At 43.6% G+C, this 17827-nt stretch overlaps 1 protein-coding gene across 1 annotated transcript in view; it reads left to right on the top strand.

Annotated features, from left to right (window-relative positions):
• The window catches only part of CEMIP (cell migration inducing hyaluronidase 1), a 49852-nt gene that overhangs the window by 13797 nt on the left and 18228 nt on the right, over positions 1-17827 (top strand). The window contains exons 10-15 of the mRNA XM_053955188.1: positions 365-556; positions 8374-8549; positions 9103-9312; positions 14556-14761; positions 16639-16708; positions 17460-17588. Of these exons, the coding sequence (XP_053811163.1) occupies positions 365-556; positions 8374-8549; positions 9103-9312; positions 14556-14761; positions 16639-16708; positions 17460-17588 (983 nt within the window). The remainder of the gene's footprint in view (positions 1-364; positions 557-8373; positions 8550-9102; positions 9313-14555; positions 14762-16638; positions 16709-17459; positions 17589-17827) is intronic.

The raw sequence follows: 17827 nt of genomic DNA, 5'->3' as shown, positions 1-17827 counted from the left end.
GCAGGCTGGTGTTTTGCTGGAAAAAACCATCATTAGGTTAAAGACCCCATGTAAACAACAGCACCCAACGCCCACAAGAGCTGCTGCTAAGTGGGTGTGGTGAGAATGAGCCACTAAGAGCTACATTTAAATTTATCCTGGGGTTAGTGGAAAATCCACCTGCCTGCAACTAAAGAAAAATACTTTCCTGTTTTCTTGCTTGCCAAGCCAAAGCCAGTAAAAAACATGTTTTTTTTTCTTTTTAACATGAGAAAATAATAATTTTTGGTGGCACTCCAAGGGGGAGGGGGGGTGACAAAAGAAGGAGCAAGCTTTTTCTGATAAGATTGACTGAATTCCCCACCCTTGCATTTTGGGTTTTCAGTGAAACCAAAGCTCACGGTAACCGTTGACACCAACGTGAACAGCACGATCCTGAATCTGGTGGATGATGTGAGCTCATGGAGACCTGGGGACAGGCTGGTGGTGGCGAGCACTGACTACTCCATGTACCAGGCAGAAGAGTTCCAAGTGCTGCCCTGCAGAACCTGCAGACCCACCCAGGTCAAGGTAGCAGGTGAGGTGATTCATCTTATCACTCTGGCGTTGCAGTTTACAAATTCTGTCATTTGCACTGAGATGACTCCAAGAAGAACTGGAAAATGTTGAAAGACACCTGAATTTGATGTCTGGTTGTTAGATGCTTTTGGGATACATAACTTTCATGCTTGAAAACAATCTAACTTGATTTTGGTTCCTTTCTGCCTTCTCTTTTCATAGCTGGCTCCATTTTTGTTCCCAAGCACACTACTGAGTGGGTGAATTTACTTAAGAGGAACAGATACAGGTTATGCATTTGAGATCTGCAATAGCTGCATTTGAAATCCCACTTCCTAGAAAGCAGATGAGCACAGCTGATGGGAAGAGTGAGCTAGGGCAGGGGCAGACTGTGAGACACTGTAAGGCTATTAAGTAATTTCCAGCTGGCTGCTTTCCTAAGTTTTATTTAACAAGAACTGTAATCTTACATTTTAGAAATACTGTTTTGTACTACTGAAGCTACTGTTTCCCATTTACTGTGTCTCCAGAGAGTATTGCTTAGAGGTGATGTATTAACCAAACATTTCTGGCAGCCAGTGAGTTGCCCTGAGCCTCTGCACTGGGGAGATGGAGTTGCAGGGTGCTGCCAGAGCCAGCTTGAGAAGGAGGAGTGGGAGCCTTTGTAGAGCCCCAGCATTTTTCTCTTGTAGGTGACCAGCTCAAATGCAAAACAAATTGCTTTTGATTAATAGATTTTGTAGTCCAATGATTGTAGAATGGCCTCTGGAAATGGAATCCAATTAAGAATCATAACCATGATGAAGCACAGACTATTATCAGCATGAGCATAAAACTGAAATCCAGAGAGGGAGATTTAATCTTCACTTGAGTCTGTGAAGTTGTCTTTCCCTTCTAGAACCTTGTTTTGGCACACTGATAAGTAGAGCATGGAAATAGCACATGAATTGCCCCTTATCTGAATAGATGAGGATTATTTTGCTTCTGTAATTTACAAAGGCAAACATTATTTTACAGTGTAAAAGTCTGTAGTAGATGAGGCTGTCTTTCAGATGCAGCATCTGCCAGGTGGTAAATCATGCATGTCATTTTATCTTTGCTTGCATGCTGGCTGTTGCTCTAGGCAGAGGTCTTGTCTGCATTTACAGTAAGACCTTTCTGAGAAACCAAGAGGGCACTTGGAACATCCAATGCACCAGGGAGTTCACTTGCTTCTCTGAAATGAACCACTTCAACATTATCTCTGATGCAACTTCTTCTGGAAGGTACCAATACACTTCCTTTGGCAGCTGCCTCCCTGCAGAGCTTTGGCCATTCATTGTTGGAGATGTGCATTAGGCCAAGAAAAATGTTATTCACAGTCTGGATGTATCATAGTCTTATGACTTCAAATGTCTAGTGCTTTCAAAGAAGATGCATTTCCAAGCTGAATATTTTTCTTGAGCAACTTTTGAGCTGTTGGATTCAGACTGGTATGATACAAGTCACATCATGAAGATGGTCTTGGAAGATCGCCAGTAAAAATAAAGATGGTGTAAGAGTCTTGGGCTTCCCATAATCTGATGGATCTGTGGAATTCATGTATTTACATTCATCTTCTGCAACAGTGACAGCTAGGTTAGTTTAAGGAAACAAATAGTGGGTTAAAAACAAAAAAGTTCATGTGAATTTCAAGTAAAGAAGCAGTGGAAACACTTGTTAAAGCAATTGTGCTCTTGGGCTCCAATTTCTCTTCAGGAGAATTAGGACATTCCTTTTATTACCACAAATGACATGAATACCAGGGCCAAAGTCTCTTCTCTCTTATATCCAGGCAACTCTATTGACGTCAATGGGATTTCACTGATTTATAAATCAAGACAAAATTTAGTCCAATTATAAAAATCACTTCCAACTTTCTTGTAACAAAAACACATTCGCACTAGAAAAAAAAAAATAATCTGCCTGAATCTAAGTTCAGTCTAGATGAAATAAAACCTGGCAAGGCTGAAATGTCCCCTGCCTTTAGGGGCCAGGAGGTCCCTGAGCTGCTCTGTGCCTGGCCATGGTGTAACTTCATCCACTGCCCTGTGCCATGACATGTAATTAGCCAGAATAAGGATCACTAATGGCCCCTGGTCTTAGCACAGGTGAGCAGCCCTGGCACAGCCTGGCCTGGTGTGCCTGGGCCAGGCTCATAATTGGGTGTAGAAGAACATTAATCATAAATGCCTTTTGCTATGAAGTTTGGGAAGATTGCTTTGCTCCTTCTGAGAAAAGCCTTCCACACATATATTTATACAGAGGATCTCAGAGGGATGCCATTTGTAATAAGTGAAAAGGCTTAATTTTCCTAAGAGGTTTAGTTTAGCATCTGAGAAATCCAAAAGTTTGCCCTTTGAAAGACAAATGATAAAACCATTCCTACCCATGATGATTTATTTCCCTTTTAATCTTTATTTTTTTTTTCCTTTCTATTTATTTTTAAAATGAAACCTAAATGTCAGATCTGAACTGCTTAAGAGTCTCTTTGTTATAAAAAAGGCAGAAAACCTCTGCTTTGTGGACAGCCAGTTTGGTGTGGCAGCCACTTGGCATACCAAGGTTTAGTATAATTTATGCTCTCATAATTTAATAGTATTTTAATAGACATGGTTTAGCATATTGTGCCAAAAAAGTCAAACTCATTAGTTAGCTCATGTCCTATTTATATTTGATACTTCCTGCTGAAACTCATACTTTCTTTGCTGGCTAGAAATGGATTGATTAGAGCTTTTCAAAAGAACTTAAGGGAGTTAATACTCAACTGCCATCAGGTTCTTGGAGGATTTAGTTATTTAACTGTGGACATCTGCAAATCTCAGTGCAGAAAGTGAAGGAGGGCACACAGGCTCTGGTCTTTTGCACTTTTTACTGGAATAACTGCCCTAATGTACAAACTGTGGCTCCCATGGGTAAGTGTGGTTTGCATGAGGACCCAGATCTGCAGGTCCTGCTCCCAGTCAAATGGTGTCTCACTTAAATGGAACTTTTCCTTCCACTTGCTTTCTTTGTTAACTCTTTTTTTTTTTTTTTTTTGCTTGTAATTTTTTGTGCCTAGATTATTTTCACTGTGGGAACAGATTAAAACTGTTTGATCTTCCAACTTCACAAGGTTTGGGGAGGAACAACAGTGCAGGGCAAAGGGAGGGAGGAGGGAGGGAGGAAGGAAGGAAGGGTTGTGTTGTTATGATAGAACTGGATAGTAAGAAAGATCAAGTATTTTGTCTAGTTTCTCTGGGAAACAAGTCTTATCTTCATCTTGGTTGCTCTGTATGAAGTTTCTACTAATGCTGATAAGTTTCACCATGGAACAGAAATGATGAAGTGCTCTTTTGTGCTCCTATATGCTCTTGATAAAGGATGAAAAAACGATTCATGCCTGGCATAATTACTCCAATTATCCCACATACTGGTGAACCTATGAATTCAAGCATACATCTCTTAAATCCTGCTTATTGGGTTGCAAATATTAGAGAGATAAGGAGTTTACTGTGATCTTGTTTATGCAGAGAACTTTGAATTAAAAGTATAAATAGGCAGTTGTCTCACAAATTCACAGCCTGTGTCAGCATTCATCTGGTGCTGTAAGGATGGGAGAATTTACTCCACTATCAAAATTCAGATATTTTTAGAGATTTAGAGTGTTCTGTTTAGAAGTTGGCATCATTTTGGATGGAACTTGCCAAAGGATCTTTTTTCAAGGCAACCATGGTGCTTAAGGGCAGGGCAGGTCTTTTCTACCAGTCTTTCGGAGCTCCTTCTACCTTGGGGCATTGCCTGGGAGCTGAGCTGGCAGAGTCTCATTCAGGTTTACACAGAAGTTCATGAGGGTAGAGTTTATACCTGGTTGCTGGATGTCTATTTGCTGAAAACTTAATTTTCCATGTGAAAGTTATGAATTGGAGGAATATTTGTTGATTAGGACATCAGGTTGCACCGTGTGACTCAAGGAGCCAGCCAGCTCACCCAAACCATGCTGAGTTACAGGACTGTGGCTTAGGGATGCAAAAGCAAACCCCAGCAAGATAATTCAGAACAATGAGCATTTGAAATATGCCAGTGTGAACATTTGTTTGTTATTAAATATAAGCAATAGGGGCATTGCCATCAGTGATGACAAGTGCTTGGCAAAAATGGCAAATCTGTCAGATCTGGGCTGGCATCTGCAGTGAGTTGAACTGACTTTAAAGATGCCATGAAGGATTCACTGTCATTGGATCATGTGGGTTGGACAAACTGTGTTTAGCAATTCCCTTAAAAGCTCGATTAGGAAACATCAAAAGACCATGAGACACTGGGTCTTATCCCTAGAGAGCTCAAAGGAGAAGAAAAGACACTTTAGAGAAAAAAAAATACTCCAGGAGAATCTCAGCTTCTCTTTATCGTCACCAAATCCAGACCTTCAAGTGCTGGATTCACTTCTCAAAGGGAGATTTATCAGTTTGGGCCATTTAGAGCCAAGGGATTTATTAATGCATGAGTGTACCTGGGAGGGTTTTCTGAGAGATCTAACTCACCAGATCTGAGCACTCTTCCACATTTGCAGCAGTTGAAATAGTTTCAAAATCCCACCCTTTCCAGGTTTGATAAGGCCCAAGACCCAGGTTTTATGGCTGGGTTCACATGTGGCAGGTTTTCCTTTGTACTGTTTGGAGAAACTCTGCTTTGAATTGCTTTGTTGACATAAGCATGCCCTTGATGAGTAGATCATCTATGTTTATTTTAATCTATATTTCCTTTTAATAATTACCTTGTCCTTACCAACAACTGACTTCAATAGTCACTGCCTTGAGTAATAAGCACGGAAATATATAATGAATAAGCTCGTATTTTGCTGAATCAAGACTTCCACCAGGCAAGCCCACATATTAAGGAAGTTTCCCCTTTAAGTTTATGTTGTGCTGACTGGAGGCACTGCTATGACACATGCAGTACCAAAGCCAGGGAGCTTTTCCTACAAGTCTGTTGTGGGGAGATGTGATCCGTGTCACTGCAAGGCTGCGTTTGGTTTAGATTACAATATGGCTCAAGGCTGACAGGGCAGTCTCCATCCATGAGGGATGCAGCAAACCCTCACCCAAAGGAGGAGAAGGTGAATCAGTGGCCTCAGGGCTTGTTAGTGGTTGGGAAATCACAGCAGTGATTTGATGCTGAAGCAGCAACACATTCCTCCCACTTTCAAAGCAGAGGGTTGCCTTTTTAGTATCAAACCACTTCAGTGCCCATTTGCAAACCCCTGGCTGGGGTTTGCCCATGGTCAGTGCTCACGGTCTCAGATATCCTGGCTGGTCTCTGGGGAGGCTCCATGTGCCAGCTGTGAGCAGCAGCCAAACTTCAAACTTGTAGCTCTGCAGAGTGAGACGCTGCCATCCTCGTGTGAACTCCCTGAACGCACCACAGAGCAGATTCTTCTGTGGGTTTTTTCCTGCCCACCACCAAACATGCCCCAGGCAGCTCCCTGGCACTGCCACGTGTCTGTAAATGCCCCTCACAGTGCTCCAGGTCCCATGGGAAGTGCCCGATGCTGTAGTGCTGGTTCCCAGCAGTCATTTACAGCATACAAGGGCTCCCATGCCAGCCTCTGTCTCCCAAAAGCTTCTTTCAGCCCTCTTGCTGCAGGGAGCTTGAATTTCTGTCTGCCTTGAGAAGTGGTTTGTTTTTCAAAACTCTATTAAAGGAGCTATTATTCAAAATCCGCTTTTACTTTGGAAGGGGATTGCTTTCCGTCTCTCCTTTTATCTCCAAACATGTCAAATCAGCAAAAGCATAGAGTGAAAAACATGCACCCAAGAAGTTATATTTAGAAACTGGTTAGTCCGTATTTAACATTCCTGTCAGTGCTTACCCTGTTTTGCATGTCTGGACTGGTGTTAAATTAAATTAAATACATGCAAGCATGACATTTATTATTCTAGAGCTCAGCACAGGAATAACAAAACTGCCTATCTAATTTCACTGCCACAAATCCTGGAGATGTGGCTTCAAATAGTATGTTCTTATGATTATCTAAAATCCTTCCTGCATTTCAGTAAATCAAGGAGAGGTCAGCTCTGGGGAAAACTGAAAAATAACAGCTTAAAAAAGGTTCCATAAGGAGAAACTGTGCTTCTTTGCAGACTGACCCAGGGCTCCAGCATGGGGTATCCTCATGTGGAGGGTACTCACTGCAGTGGCTTTTTTCATGTACATGAATAAAGGAAGCAAAGCTGCTGGTTTTTGGATGGGTTGAGTCTGGTTTTGGCCACACACCTGATGAGGCTCACTGGCTGCAGGGCAACAGGGGCGTGGGGAAGTCCAGGACTTTCTAGGGAGGGGATTGAAAAAGTGAGTGAGGTGCAAATCATGTCCCTTGCAGCCCTTCATTTCTGAGATGAGCATGCAGCTCTTTGGCCATCGCCACTCCTCCTGTTAACAGAGAGTGTTTTTCACAAGATCAGATGATTTTGAAGGCAGAGGTGCACAGACAGAAGGCACATGTTGTGGTGTGAACCCTGTCCCACAACGCAGCAGTGGGAGAGCAGGGCAGAGCACTCACCCTTCCCAAGCCCCTGTACTGCCATCAAACTGCTTCTAGCTTCAGGAGAAGAGGGAGTGAACGGTGTTTGCTTATCTTTTTTATACACTCATAGCATCATGTTTTGGTTAAAAATAATATTGTTTCAGTGTTCAAAATCCTCCCCTTGACCTGGCACTTCTGCTTAAGCATAAAGTGCTTTGCAGCAATAGCCAGGCTTCAGCTTGCCATTTGTTTCTAATTAAGGATTTGAACGATTCAATGGAAATTAAATACATGCAAGTGTAGCATTCCTTAGAGTTCAGTGTTTACTTAAAGAGTTTATTACTTATTTTTACTGGAATGATACAGAATGGAGTCAGTAAGATGAACATTTTCCCAACTGACTTTTCTCTGCAAAAACCTGCGGAAGGAAGGAGGCAGTAGGAATATGTTTGAATGAAATTACAACAAAGAGATACTTTGCTTTCCAGACATCCCCACTGCCTGGACTTCCTCCCTTTTCTGATCAGGCCAGGGAAAGTTTTCTGTGCTTTTAATCCCTCCTTGGAGGAGGGTGTGTGTGGAAGATGTTATGAGGAACTTGGCTTGGCAAAGAGAGGTGTGGCATGGGGTAGATGGAAGATCCCATTGACTCTGCACAAGGGCAGGAGGAAGCCTTGGGAGCAAGTTGGAGATGTGAGGGTAGATCTAAAATGGAGAGGTTTGGGAGGCCAGGAAGTGAGAGGTTTTACAGCCCACAAACTTGGTGAGGGGCTGTGATTGTCCCAAGCCACAATTCCTATGAGGCTTTCCCCACTCTGCTCCTTATTGCATCAACAGCCATGGTGTTAGCAGGGTCTGGCTGATGCTTGCCCAAGAGTAGTGCTGTGGGGTCTGAGCAGCACCCTGTGTCTTACTATGGGAAATGCTGTGCTAACCTTGGTGATTTAGACTTTTCAGTAGCTGCATCATCAGGGTTTTTTTTGCATTGGGTGTTCATACACAGCCGCTTGCAATCCAAAGTACGCAGTTCCTTTTCAAGGTATGAAATGTGTTTTGTCTAACAGACAAAACTCCCTGGTTTAACTCCCTGGATAAATGAAGCAACCTACGACTAAAAATCCCACTTCCTCCATTGCAAATATCTCACCAAGACCTTGGGCGTCACCTGTGCTCCAGCCTTCCCTCCTTTGAGGTGTCAGCCAGCAGTTTGTGCTGACTCGGTTGCTTTCATTAGCACGCCAACCTCACCACAGGAAGCCCACAGGAAGCCAGCAGCATTGGCAGAGTAACCCTGAAACTGGATCTGGTTCCTTTAGGGAAAGCCACATACCTGCACATCGGCGAGGTCGTCGACGGCGTCGACATGCGGGCGGAAGTGGGGCTGCTGAGCCGCAACGTCGTGGTGATGGGCGAGATGGAGCAGCAGTGCTACGAGTACAGCAGCAAGTTGTGCTCCTTCTTTGATTTCGACACCTTTGGGGGGCACATCAAGGTGAGGCTGGAGACCTTTGCTTGTCCTTTCCTCCTTCCAGCCACACCTTCACATAGCAAGGAAGCCAAGATGCAGGAAGGGAAAAATTCCTCATCAGCCATTGAGCAAACAGCCTCTCCCCACAGTACAGCAGATCCACCCAGCTGCTGCCTGTCCTTCGGCTTTGGAGTGCACGTCATGCCCCTGCAGACATTGAGGCTGGTGATCAATACACCTGAGATAAAGTTTCCACATCCCAATCCCAGTTTTCCCCAGATTTTGGCGGTGCTTAGCTCAGGAAGTTCGTTTTGAACCCAGCTGGCTGAAACCCATGGAAAATGATAAATATATATTGCTTTCCTTCTACAATAAAGTTAAATGTGTCTACGGAAGCAGTGGGGAAATCAAAGAGCAGCTCTGGTCTCCTTAGCCACCCTTTCTCTCTCACCCTGCACATTCCCCTCCACACAGCAAATCCTTCAGCAGATACAATGCAGCCCTTTCTATGCCTGTGTTCCCTCTCCTTGCCCTCAACAGACTTTTGTGTTTCTTGACTTGTTCTTTTGTTCTCCAGATTGGTCTTGATTTTAAGGCTACCCACATTGAAGGTCTGGAACTGAAATACATGGGCCAGCAGACAATGGGGCATTACCCAATTCATTTCCATATGGCTGGAGATGTGGATGAGAAAGGAGGCTACAACCCTCCAACGTATGTGAAGGACACCTCCATCCACAACACCTTCTCCCGCTGCGTCACAGTCCATGGATCCAATGGTTTACTGGTAAGAAGTTCCAGTGTCTGCCTTAGAGATGAAGACAGCAGGAAAAAAACTTCTTCATTGCATGAATACACCTTAATTGTTGTAGAATGATGTGTTGTATTGTTAAAGCCAATGCCTGACTCTTCCCACGCTGGATATACAAGGAGTATCTCAACCTGCCAGTGTGGCACTGGGGGCTGTGTGTGACTCAAAGTGGCAGAGCATTTTTCTGGGTACTGCAGTGTCTGCAGACCAGCCCATCCCTAATGACTGGTTGGATCTTTCTGTAGACACAGAGTTTGCTATTTAAAGAGGATAATCAGAAGCTTTAAGTGTGCCTCATCTTTCCTGTAATAAAGGTTTGGGCTTGCAATGCCAGTCATAACATTAAGCACTTACAGAGTTGTGATTTGCTACTCCATAGCAAGAAATCCTTTAGGATAAATCTCTAGAATGACTGATGGTTACCAGACAAGTTACAGCACACCAGAGATGTCAAGAAAATGTTCAGATTCTCCCCAGATCTAGGGGTGCCTTTGTTTTTGGGGTAAGGATGCTGGACCTGTTGTTTGTGAACAGAAAAGGACTTGTGGGTGATGTGATGGTTAGAGGCTGTCTTGGGCATAGTGATCACAAAATTATAGCAGTTTTCTATTCATGGAGAAGTAAGGAGGGGGGGTCAGCAGAACAGCTGCCCTAGATTTCCAGAGGGCAGAGTTTGGCCTGTTTGGGAACCTGGTTGACAGAGTCCCTTGAGAAGCAAGTCCTGAAGGGCAGAAGAGTCCAGGGGGACTGGATGATTTTCAAGAAGCAAATCTTAAAGGTGCAGGATTTCTCTAGGTAGAGGACTCCCACCCATTCAGTGAAATGGCAGTATATTCCAAAAGAAAAAAGTATGTCTGAGCCCCTGAAGAGAAGAATTTGTATTGTCAAGAGCACTGCTGCTAAATATAACAGAATTTTAAGTGGAAACATAATTGGCAGTTGTAACCTGGATGGTCACTGTGCATTAGGAGTTCATACCTCTAGAAGTGCCAACGTTGGAAGGGAGAGTCCCAGGCATAATTAAAATGCACAGGAGTTGAACAAAGGGCACTTAAATTGCAGTTCTAGAAGTAGAGCAGCTTTTATCTGCTATTTATGAATCTGAGGTTTTGGGTTTGACTTCTGTCCTTCTAAGTTTATAACATGATCTTGAAAACCTACCAAATGAACATGGCTTCTGAAATAAAGAGACATTTTACTGTATAAATTATATAAGTCGTTCAGGGTCATGTGGCATTTGCCCAATCTGAAGCTGCCAATAGAGGAGCTCAGTACACAATTGGTGTGCAGAGTGGCAGGGCAGCATTGCAGGTTTCATTTGTCACACTGTGATGGACTGTCACCAGTGGCACCATCAACACATCCTCTGGCTGCACAGAGGCTGCACAGCTGCTGAAGAGCTGCAGCTGCTTCTGGATCATATGTGAGATCTTCATTCCCTGTTGCCAAACCAAATACCCAGAGCCTGGCATTTTTCTTATCAGTCAGATGGATGGGTTCACGCAGAGAATTTGGAAATAGTTTTGTCTCTTGTGCTTTCTCAGGGCAACAACTGTGCCATAGGGGATCCGTGGCATAGGAATCCATGTGCTCAAGTTTTTCCAGCTGAGGTGGCAAAGAGAAATTTGGACAGGCTGACATAGCTGATGAAAGTGACTTGATTCTCTTACTATTATTGAAAACCGCAATTACCTAAATGATCATACTTTGCCTCCATGACAAGGCACCCAAGAGAAATCTTGTCATTTAGGACATTATTTAGTCAATATAATCCCTCTTGGTTTTAGTTTATCAAAATGTGTGAATATGAAACTCTACCTATACTTGTTTTGTTTTTTTTAACCTCATCATTATTGCTGATGGCTGAAAAGAAAGCCCCAGTGAACTAAAGCAATCTGATCAAGCTTGTTCAGTTGCATCACACAAAACATGCTCCAAATGTTGCATCACTTGGGTGGCTCTGATACACATCTGCAGTCAGCAGCTCCACGCCTTGATTCATCAGGTGATCCTACCACAATCTCCTCATCTGCTTTCTGACTCTTAATATCCTTCCTTTCCTCTTCCTGCTCCCCAAATATATTCAAAGACACCCACATGGGTTTCTGATGACTACAGTAGTTATTATATGCATTTCCCAGTTGCCTATTGTCTTTTTACTTGGGCAGCACCAGCTGTTTCTACATGCAAGAACCCTATTCATGCAGACAGAGATGAGCTCTGTCTTTCCCCAGGTAACATTCATTCCTTCTGAGATCAGGTAGATCCAAAGTGTACTTTGCTGAGGGAAAATTTGCCTTAATGATGTGCACAAACCAAACGTTGGAAATAGCCATAAAAATTCTAGCTGGACTATTAAACCTCAGCACAGCAGAGCACTTAATGATGTCCTTAACATTAAGCTGTTGATTTCAGAGCTGCTTCTTGCATGAGTGTTGTAGAGTACCTGTGCAAATGTAATAAATGGGAGAGGGGCATCAGTTGTTTTTTACTGTGATTAAAGCAGGCAGGTAATTTACATACAGGCTCTCCTGCTTGCTTTGCTGTCACTTTTCTCATGTCACTTCAAGGATACTCATAGGTTCTGAAAAGTCTAGGAGAAAAGAGTATGCAGTTATTTCTGATGACAGGTGTTTTTCTGTGGGTCTGCACAGTCTGTTAGAAGTAGCTGTCTCAACATTAGCTCACCTCATTGATGGGTTATTCTGCACTTGCATGTAAATTCATATTAGCTGAGAGGCACGGAGGGCCCTTCAGGAAACAAATCTGTAGAAATTAGTTTCTCACCATAATTATTGTTTTAAAATGCAATAGTTGCCCAATGTTTTCTGCAATACATTGGCCAAATCACCACCCAGTTACACCACTGCAATCCCAGGGATGGAACTTTGCTCTGATTCCCACTCTCCATTGGATCCCTGTGTGCAAGCTAAAGTAGAAGCAGCCACTGGGGAAGAAAATTAAATGGGGGTCAATAAAGTCTGGTAGGATCCAGGGGAGGCCTGTACTTCATGGAATAAGAGTTTGTGCTATCTAGCAGCTTCAGTGGTATCTGCTTTTACTAATCCAGCTATACTTCACAGCAATTGTTTTGCCAGGAAGGAAATTATCTGGCTCTAAATTGCTCATGGTTAATGTAAGACTTTGGACTATTAGCAAGGTTTTAATCAAAGAAAAAATTAAATGCATTAGAAGAGTGATTTTGGAACCAGCATCTCATTTTCTATGCAAGCATTTCAGCAGTGGGCTTGTGCATGAAAACAGGCACAGGAGCAAGTCAGAATCCTCTGAGAGATGGCTTGTGGGGAAAGAGAAGGTGACAAATATCTAAGGGACCAGATTCCTGGCTGGTAACTCCCTCTTGTTCTGTGGGCTTTCAGGGATGAGTTAGGAGAACTCTGAGCCTCTCTGCAGTGCACGGCCCTGTTTCACCCTGCTCCTGTTCTCTCTCACTGCCCTGGGAGATGGCACTCCCCTGCTTTGCCCCAGCTGAGTCTGGTCACTGCAGGTTTCCATGTCCCTGTCCTGGTGCAATATTGTGCCAGCTGAAGTGGCAAACATTTCTCTAGGGAAACTGCTTCCATCATCCAAATGTCCCAACACCATTGCTTATGTGTCTTTTTGGTGTTACTGTCCTGTGAGAGAAAGCTAATGGGATGTGGCAGTTTCTGTGGAATTCTGACATCTCTGTGGTTAAGAGATTTCTTCTACATGTTAGAAACCTTCTTCTGAATGTTGCTCACTCTCTTGAAGTGTTCTGTCCTGTAAACCTTTATCATAACAAGGCTGGGATAGTTCATTCTTCTGAGGGGGTACCATTTAGTATATACATTTTACATCTAAATAAAGAAGGCTAAACCTTGCAAAATCTGTCATTTTATTAGACATGGGAAGTTAGCAGTGAATTTCAGTGAAGTAGCTTAATGGAATGTACCATTTTGCAGGTCATTTTAGCAGTGTTTAATTTACTGCAATGATTTGTGCTCAGAGATTTGAGTATTTACACTGGAGCATGGATGCTACATAATAGAAGTCTGTGTGGTTGTAAGGCAGTAATAGATTTGGCAAGCAAAGTGTTTGTTCTCATGTGAAAACATATTTGTAATCATTTCAACATTAATACTGGGATTTTATATGAAATTGGTGCTCCTTGCTTCAGGAATGAGGCGTGAAGGTGACAAAGACATCTCGAGCCTGTTTACAAAAGCAAGTCAAGCACTTGCCTGCCCATGCACTTGGTCTCTAAGTGACACCATGATGAACAGGTCTTCTATCCAGGTTAATGCTGTCCTTTGTCCCCTGACAGTTACTGCTTCATCAGAAGCATTTAGAGGAACCCTCATGTGGCAGGTTAACCTTTGCTAGGGAGGTTTCCTGAATCCAAGGTGATTGATGAGTGGTGGCTGATGGGAAGAGCAAGGAAAGAGCCCAGGACATCCAGACCTTCCCCTGGTCAAAGGAGACCTGAAATTAATTTTCTATATCCCAGATATACCCACTGACAACTGACTTGCTGGACACACTTGCTGCATGTCCAAGGGCTGTTGCTTCCCATCTTGTCTCATCCTGAGGCTTCAAACTCACATTCCTGCTCTCAGATCTTCCAGTGGTGTGAGGGGTATTGTTCTGTCCAACCAACGGTGTCCCGATGTTACCAACATCCAAACCAAAACCAGAACAGCATTGATCAACACCAGCTGATTTGTCTCAGGGTCAAGCTAAGCTTCTGTCAACAACTTGAAGAGAAAGATCAGGTTAAACCTAAAACAAGCCAGCCTGTCTGGAAAACAAATTTCTGCCTCTCTGATAGCCTGGAAAAATATTTTTTCATCTCAGCTGCATTTTTGAGTTGCATTTTATGTAGCTGCTCATGTAACTCCACATGAAGATGAATGAGCCCAGATGTGATTTGAATGTCTAATTCCTCTCCTCATCCCCCACCCTGTGTTTTTTCCAGCCTCATGCTAAGTCAGTCTCTGATTTCTCAGGCAAACAAAAGAATGGAATGAGCATTTCCTAGGTGATGACAAATTCTAATTAAGTGTTAGAGTTATTGCTTTGACTATAAGCTCTTAAGGGCTGAGAGGAATCTTGCTTTTGGTTTTGGTTATAGATCCTGAGTTCAAAAGGGAACTGAGGCTCCTCTGTGCCATCTAATTGTGTTCTAATTGTGCAGTGGCTGAAGCGTAAAACCTTAACGCTGACCTTTGTACACGCAGGTGAAGGACGTGGTGGGTTATGATGCTCTGGGCCATTGTTTTTTTACGGAGGATGGACCAGAAGAGCGCAACACGTTTGACCACTGCCTCGGGCTGCTGGTGAAACCCAGCACTCTGCTCCCCTCCGACCGCGACAGCAGGATGTGCAAGCTGATCACAGAGGGAGCTTACCCGGGCTACATCCCTAAGCCCAGGCAGGACTGTAGGTGAGTGGGAGCCTTCCTCTTCTCTTCCTTCTTTTTGCAGGACTTAGCCATAACAGACAGCATTCTGTGTATGTGATTATGTAGATATCTGTAGGGGTCTGAGCTGTTCGCCCCAAATTTGGGAGAGGAGTTACCTTGAGGTCTTTATCCTTGTGCTATTCAGATGCCTACAGACCGAGGGTGTACTTTAAACTTTTTGTATGAAGTCCATTGAGACAGTTCCCACCTAAAATATTGTAAATCTTTCTTTGAAAGTGTGTGCCCCTGCCTTGTGCTTTGTGAGGTCTTGAACCTGATGGCTCAGCAAAAAGTTGCTTAGTTCAAAATGGGCCATGTTCTGACATTCGTGCTCATCTCAAAAGGCAGCTGATTTTGAAAAGATTTCAGTATCACCCATTTTGTCCTCAGAACAAGCTGAGGTTTTGTTCAAACAAAGGTGTTTTTAACTTTTTCGTTTGGCAAAGAAGAGAGAAGAATTCATGCAATGCTCTTTTTCACATCTGTGTTTGTTTATAAAATACACCTAACATCCCTATTCTTAAAATAAGGGTTAATTAGCCAATGTGCTCATTTTCCACTGATAATTTGTTTAATAGTCATAGGGACATATTTTGTGTGTAATTTTGAAGACTGTTGCATGAATGAGTGCTTTCTAATAGAAAAGTGTTATGGTACTTTGATCTGCCCTGTCTTCCTTTATAAAAGAATTCAAGATCTGGTCAGAAAAAACAGCTGAGCTTGTTTTGCACTGGGCTCATCCAGCCTGGAAGTGCACAAGCACACCAACACTAATCCCAGTGCAGAGACAGGGGATGAGCACCAGCTGTGGCTCCATCAGCCTGGGAGAAGCAGGCAGGGAGCTGCTGCTAGGAATTAAAACAACAGGATTGTGCCAAATGACACCGTAACCTGCCCAATCCATGTGGCTCTGAAGAACTGGATTAGGCTGAAAGACAGGTCACTGTGGAAATACACTGTCCTTGCCCTTGCCTACACAGCAGGAGGTGGGCTATAAATAATCCAAATTTGTTTATTTCTAGGCCAGTTCCATGCCCAAAATAGAAAAATTTTGCTGTTTTCATGATAAAGTCAGACAAACGGAAATGCATCAGCAAAATCAGTTAGCCTAAAGACCCTGATGGCAAGATTAAAATAGACATAAGGGTTCCACAAGTTTATATCCTGAAGAAGGGCAAATCTCACACAGCAAATTTTGGGGCCAGTCTGCTGGCTGTAAGTGCTGGATGTTTCCTGTGCCTGTTGGTTAACAAATTCTCTATCTAACAGGATGGACAGTGATGGATGGGTTGATCTGTCCTCCTTGATGGGAATCTTTCAATTAAGAGCCTTTTTATGTGCACTAGACAAATGGAATGCTTTTGTCCCAAAAGAAATGTGCAGGAGGGTGGGAGCAAATAAAGTTAATTAATGACAGCAGCTCTTGGAACAGGCAGATATGGGGGTGCACTTGGAAAGCCCTTAGTAGGCAATTCATTGGGTTCCTTGATTAAACAAGTCTCTAATGAACCCAAGGGCTTATCTGGGGCAAAGTTCTTTTCTGTGACTTGTGCAACAACGTATTTACCTTATCATAAAACATGATTGACATCTGACAGCTTCATAGCAGGCTTGGAATTGCAGTTGAAATTCCTCATTTAATATGTGGTGTTTTAAAAGATAAGGCCATGTTCTCTGACAAACCACAGAGGACACAAGGTATGAGAAGAGAAAGAAAAAAACACATTCCTCTTGCCCCTGGGCAGGACCCCTTATCTGGGGAGGTATCAGCCCTGCCTGCAGTGGGGGAGTTTATGGGCGACTCTGGTGTGTGCTCAAAGTGTAATTTTCATGTTATTCTTTGTTTTCCTGACCTGCAGTGCTGTATCCACCTTCTGGATAGCCAACCCACACAACAACCTTATAAACTGTGCAGCTGCTGGATCTGAAGTGAGTGCACAAGTTTCTTATTTGGTAACAGCTCAGACCAGTGACAGCCCTGCAAGGCTGAGGAAGGCTCTCACTGGAATAAAACCTATTTTTAAAGCTGCTTGATTGAGACACACATTAATGTGGCTGGTGCCACCAATAAAAAGAATGGTTTTGCTTTTGCTCCAAACTTCTTGTCACTTGCTGTTTCTAGAGCTGGATTTAACAAAATTTCACAGTGTGCAGCCTGAATAAATTAAATAAATGTGACTGTGGAGTCACAGAGAAGCCTTTGGCAACGATATTGTTGATTGCAGTACAGTAATGGTGCTCTGAAATTTCAGTCAGCCCTAATGCTAATTCCACAGGCATTTTTGGTCACATCAGGAGCCCTTATTGTCCTGAGAAGACATAAAAACAAGAAAACCAAGCCTAAAACTGAGAAATGTGGTCTTTCCAAAGCTTTCAAATCTTGAGTACCTATAATAGGACTCCATGATAAATTTTTAGGTAGCTGAATAAAAATGATTTGATTTTTAAGTTTGGAAAGTCTCAGTATTGATGCCAAAACTTAACCTAAGGCACCCTGAAGATCAGAAGGGTGAATGTCAATGTGCATGTGCATTAAACTCTTTGCTGCAGAGTGTTATACGGGTCAGTGGCTGTGATTTGTCCTGGAATCTTCTGTCGTGTGTCTTGTGGCTTTGCTGAGCTCTCCTGGGGCTAGTGCAAACCAGCAAAGTCTCACTTTTCTCTCACTTTTCTCTCTCAGGAAACAGGCTTTTGGTTTGTCCTGCACCACGTGCCCACAGGCCCCTCGGCTGGCATGTACTCCCCCGGCTACTCCGAGCACATGCCGATGGGGAAATTCTCCAACAACCGCGCGCATTCCAACTACCGGGTGAGTCTGCACGCAACGGGAACGGGAACGGGAACGCTGCCCTCGGAACAAACACCATCCCTCCCTCCACTCCCCGGGCCTGCAAGCTATTAGTGCCTGTGCCTCTGTTTCCCTCGGAGCCCTGCACGCTTGTTTGTGTCTCAGACAAGGCGGCTCGCGGGAGCGCTCGGAGCCAGCCGGCACCTGCTCCGCCCGGCGCTTGGGCGTCCAGAGCGGCTCTCCCCTCTGCTGCTTCCCTG

The sequence above is a fragment of the Vidua chalybeata genome, chromosome 13 (assembly GCF_026979565.1).
Source record: "Vidua chalybeata isolate OUT-0048 chromosome 13, bVidCha1 merged haplotype, whole genome shotgun sequence".
In the NCBI taxonomy this organism is placed as follows: Eukaryota; Metazoa; Chordata; class Aves; order Passeriformes; family Viduidae; genus Vidua; species Vidua chalybeata.
Note: the sequence above shows the minus strand (reverse complement) of the source record. Positions and strands in the feature narration are given on the sequence as shown.